Raw genomic sequence first — 5,203 nt, 5'->3', positions numbered from 1 at the left:
CTGCTTTTACTACTAATTCGATTTCTGTTTTTAAATACATACAGTTATCAGTTTTGTGTCCACACCCCTTGTGAATCTCGAAGTGTTCATCGGGGAAGGACTTGGGTCCCAGTTTTATAGGAGGGGGTTTTGGGAAAGAGTTCTTCACCTGTTCAGTTGCAAGTATTTCACTTGCAAGTATTTCACTTGCAAGTATTTCACTGGTGTCTTCGTGAGAAGGGTGAAGGTATCGTAGTAGGTTGCTGAGCCCCTCCCTATAGGTTTGTAAGGGGAGTAGGTTGGCTTTAGTTTATCAAATTGAAACTTTGGTTTGGAGTAAGGTGTACCTTTATCACGTAATCTTGATAATGCACCTGTTCTCCGGGAGCCAGAGTCCGGCTTGTTTGCTTTGCTACTCGTGTCTTTACCTATGTGTGTTTCTTATCGTTTATGAAGCTACTGCTCTTCATAACTTCTAGGACACCCTTTATATTCATGCTCTCCTTGATGAGTCTCCCATGTACTAATCCACCCTCTCATCTTTCTTTTGTCTTATATGCATTATCTCGTTCGGGTTTTTGATGACCTTTTTCTACTGGTTAAAATTCAGGAGGAATTTATCGCAAAGTTCCTCATAGCTATAGATACTTCCTGCTAGGAGTTTATCAAACCATAGTCTTGCTCCCTCAGTCCGGGTCTGGACAAACATGTGGCACCACATGGGCATGGACCACCTTCCCACCTGTCCTGCTCTCCTAAAAGCATGGAGATGATCTTCTACGTCTTTGGTATTGTCATATCTGTTGATGTTGGTGAGGGGTTTCAAATTAGGTGGTAGTTATGCTTCTGCTATGCATCTAGTTAACTTTGAGACTTCTACAAGATTCTTGGGCAATAAGGTTTGGCTAGGACATTGTTATCTCATCCTTCATCCTCCCTGTACTTTTCCTTGGATTTATCCTTCTTCACCACCCCCAACAACGTCGTTTTCTCGCTCGGAGTCATCTGGTTCAACATATTCATAAACATCATCAAAGGGTCCGGGTTGTCAACCTTCTTTCCTCCCCCTTCGTCTGGGAGGACGAGGCCCCTCCATGAGGGGAGTCGAAGATAAGTCTTGATCGTAGACTTCCGAGTCATTAGGTCTAACGTCTCTAGTTGTGTCGGAGTTCTTCCTGTGTGTGCTGAGACATACACTAGTGTAATGCCTGGCTCTCCTGATCGAAGGATCCTGGGACCAGTGATGTTTTCATACTTATTATCGGGTCCTTCCACCAGCATACTTTGTTCCTTGGTATTCTGGGTGGTATTGGGATGGTGCCTTTATCTTGGGTGGTAGTGGTATTAGGATGGTGCCTTTATCTTGATTCTTATCTGAAGACGAGCTATCTTTGAGAGGGAATGGAGGTTTTGGGAAGTTAGCCATGACTGGGTGTTTTTCTGGTAAAGTTTTGAATGTAAGACCCGTTCTTAGTAAGTTCGAGACTTTTTAATGCTCTGCCGGAACACTAGTTATGGAATGTTGAGCATCGCCGGGAAAATCAGTATCTTTGACTTAGTCTTCTTCTCATCAGATTATATTACCTATGAAATACTATATTGGACCCAAACCCAACAACTGATCGAAGGCAACATGCCCAGATGAGAGAGCCCATTAGGTGTCCCTCGTTGTCAGTATCTGTTTCACAACTTCCTGATTCACATGGACACCGTAGCCTATGACAGGCCGATCACATGTAGAAGTGTACTTTGTCTCCATCAAGATATTCAAAAAACTATTGCATTGTTTATACGTTTTCAAGAACCCTTTTGTGTATTCTTTTCTATATAAATGTACTTAGAAAGACAAAGACGTATCCGCTGATGATGTTATCGGCTTCCGCTAAAGGTACTCCATCGAGCTCTATAACTATAAAACTTTTCATCTTTTATTAGTTTAAGCCTTCATGGAGATTGTAAAATACTAAAGTTACTACCATCAATATATATTTGAAAGTAGGTTCACCATGCATCTAAAAACTGTTTGTCTAAAGACTTTGTTATGTTGTTGGATGTATGTGCTTATTTATAGCGGCATGGCGTCTAATAAACCTTGTATTTTAGTCGGAGCATGTCGAGTTTTCAGCTTGTTTGTTACACCAAAATATTCACTAGTTAGACGCAGATCACAACATTTTAGTTTTAAAATGATATTAATTCATTACTTATCAGGCATGAATCCAACCAACAGATCCATCCATGGTGGTTTAGGAGATGGTAGAGTACATGTACAATGAATAACAGTAATCAACTACTTTATTTTTATCATATAAGGCTCCTAGAGTCAACTTATTTTTTAATTTAAATCTTATTCTAAAGGTACGTAACCTCCAAAGGTGAGAACTAGTGTTGCCACCCAAAGATAACTTTTTATGTGTGGTAAACATAGAGCTAGATTTCCATCACGGAGTTTAGAGAGGAAATCTTTTGTGACTGTTGTGCAATTACAGCAGCAGTTGAGGGATTTTGCTCCAACACGACTTGGTACCCGTCACCCCAATTATCCATTCCCTCCGCCATGACCTGCCAAAAGGTTGTACCAGAACATGACCCGTCACTTCTTGCACTTTCGTAGGCCATGTTGAATATGTTTTGAAAGTAATCGTCCCTTGCTTTGACAGTGTAACCTGTTGACCATGAGGACTTGCCAAATTCCGCAATGAGTAACGGTTTTCTTAGGACGGCTTTACAGTCCTCAATATGGGCTTTAACCCATTTTTCTACAAATTCAGCTTGAGCTTCCGGGCTTCCTCCCGAAACCCTACGAAACAAAATATTGACGCAAAAGGTTAAATCAGGCAGTTTGTTTCTGTAAGGGGGCACTAGGTCTTGGAGTTGGCTAGTAGTGTACATTTCAAATTAATCAAGTATATGACAGATGCATATTTGTGTTATATATACCATTGATCAGGATAGATATGGATGGTAGCGAAATCCACATTGTTGAGGTTGTTGTTTGAAATGAAGTCGGTCCCAACTTCATAGCCTGGATTGTTTTGTTTCTTATCAGGCATGGACTCCCCATAAAATCCTTCAAGCCCAATTTCAAGAAGATGATTCTTGTCAATGGATTTGATGTCAGCTGCCATTTCTACTATCCATTCCTACAGGAAGAAGATCTTGTGTGTTATGAGTGACACACGTGAATTGAACCAAAAAATAACTCTATTGTCCAAGAGTTCATGATTGATGGCAGTGTTCATGCATATATATATATATATATATATATATATATATATATATATATATATATGTTAGTTAACAACGGTAATCAAGCTAGAGAGAACCTGGAGAGTCTTTCCCGAGAGATCAGACTGGCAACGGGGTTCATTCATGAGCTCCCATGCAAAGATGGTGGGATCGTCCTTATAGGCAACACCGGTGATTGAGTTGAGTCTCGTAAGAACGCTCTGTAAGTTGAACAAATTAATACACATATAAAAATATATAATAAAACTTGCAACATACATAGAAGAAATTAACCAACAACCTTCACATGATTCTTGTAATATCCTTTAACGACAGCGTTAGAAAAGAATTCATCATCGCTATTCAAGTACTGGCCTCCATGATCCCTAGCCCATTGAACGTACTGCTTTTTACCTCCAAAATCGTCCCAGTTATTGACTAAGCTTAGAATTAAGTAAAGCCCATGTCTTTTGGCTTCTGATATCACAAAATCCAATCCCTGAAATGATATATATAAGCTGGCCGCTTGTATGTTAATTAGTTTTTTAAAAAAATGTCAGAAAGATTAACCTTAAACATGTCCTCATTGTAAACACCAGGAGAGGTTTGTAGGGGTTTGCTGCCACCATCACTAAAAGCCCAGGTCCTAACGATGTTCATTCCTATTTTAGAAGCTTCTTGGAAGGCATCTGAGACCTTTGTTTTCGTAGATGGATCAGAAGCCATACACATTAACCAGTAGGCGTTAAAGCCGTTAAAGTACATCCGCTTTCCATTAACCTGGAAATGATGTTTCCTTGTCTCTGCAAAGCAGCTGCCATTGATTCCTGACATGGTTGATCGAGGAGGTATTCAGTAAAACTTGATCGATCGATATATGTTAACGAATTGATACTGGATCGAATGTTTATTCCGGTATTTATACTCGATCCCGAGTAGTGCCTCGTGATGGAAAAGCGGAAATGAGACCTCATCGTCTTGCTTGTGTAACTCAGGAACGCCCATGCATGGCTCCATACTTTTTCTTAAACTAACTAACTAACAGCTTTAACTGATCATCACAATTCAATCGTTGCAACTGGGTCGTTTGAAACGCCAAATCTGAGATTCATTTTCTATATATCTGTAACATGAGGTGAGCTACGCATGTTGCACAACAAGCTCCAATTTGCATATAACTGTGATGATGTCATGTATTTTGTTTCATGTAACAAGGACTTAGTTGTATGTATATGTGTTGGCGGATGACTTAAAAGTCAAAAGTATACCTTTGGTTTTGCCTTTTCCAATTGGTGGATTACATATGTAACGGCTCGACGGTTTCACAAACGACAAAGACGACGGTTGTACCCTTTCATTAGTTAGAGACGCATATAATATAAACGTACGCTGACAGATGTAATTATGTATACTTTTACTAATACTCTTCTCGTTTATTTAGAAATCATTAAATAGAAGGAATTAGAAACCGATAGTTCTTGGTTCACTAGAGTTACCTATTGATCGAGTTATTGAACATTATATGTATATATATAACTTATTGTACTGGAACCAATATTATTGAACAAGTTAGCTAGTATGATCAGACAAACACCAACTGTATGCAAGCACACACGGTATCATGAATAAAACTACAACCAAAGAAATCATTAACGGTGTTAAATCCTTAAACAAAGCCTAACTGATCAAGCCCCAACTAAACAATGGCTCAAAAAACACTAGATGTCAGTCGCGGCTAATAAATCCGGATTAGAACAAATAAAAAGAATAAAAATTTACAAGTGTACAAAAGAATCACGAAAATGAATAAATTGAATTAAAAGCAAGAAATATTAACAAATAAATCAACAAATAAACAATCACAAAAATATACACAAATATTAACAAGTATATACACCGATAACACAATGACTCGGGTCGTTCCTAAAACTCGCCATTCCCCGGCAACGGCGCCAAAAACTTGGTACGTGCGTGACTACACATATTTTTACAATGA

The 5,203-nt window shown here is 38.9% G+C and overlaps 1 protein-coding gene across 1 annotated transcript; it reads right to left on the bottom strand.

Annotated features, from left to right (window-relative positions):
* Window positions 1-2,409: 2,409 nt before the first annotated feature.
* LOC110889083 (putative mannan endo-1,4-beta-mannosidase 9) lies at window positions 2,410-4,041 on the bottom strand. Its single transcript, XM_022136613.1, has 5 exons — window positions 3,778-4,041; window positions 3,509-3,706; window positions 3,306-3,428; window positions 2,920-3,122; window positions 2,410-2,779 (listed from the first exon to the last, which is right to left on the bottom strand). Exons 1-5 carry the CDS (start codon window positions 4,039-4,041, stop codon window positions 2,410-2,412), a joined length of 1,158 nt encoding a protein of 385 aa, XP_021992305.1.
* Window positions 4,042-5,203: the final 1,162 nt, after the last annotated feature.

This window comes from Helianthus annuus, chromosome 1, assembly GCF_002127325.2.
Source record: "Helianthus annuus cultivar XRQ/B chromosome 1, HanXRQr2.0-SUNRISE, whole genome shotgun sequence".
Taxonomy (NCBI): Eukaryota; Viridiplantae; Streptophyta; class Magnoliopsida; order Asterales; family Asteraceae; genus Helianthus; species Helianthus annuus.
This window is presented reverse-complemented; position numbering and strand designations above follow the sequence as displayed.

Bases quoted from the DNA above. Each gene is read 5' to 3' on its own strand.
- LOC110889083 (XM_022136613.1), bottom strand. From the start codon at position 4,041: ATGTCAGGAATCAATGGCAGCTGCTTTGCAGAGACAAGGAAACATCAT. The intron at 3,429-3,508 runs GTTGTTGGTTAA...TTCAACTTACAG, and splicing joins ATTACAAGAATCATGTGAAG to AGCGTTCTTACGAGACTCAA. The intron at 3,123-3,305 runs GTTCTCTCTAGC...TTCTTCCTGTAG, and splicing joins TCTCGGGAAAGACTCTCCAG to GAATGGATAGTAGAAATGGC.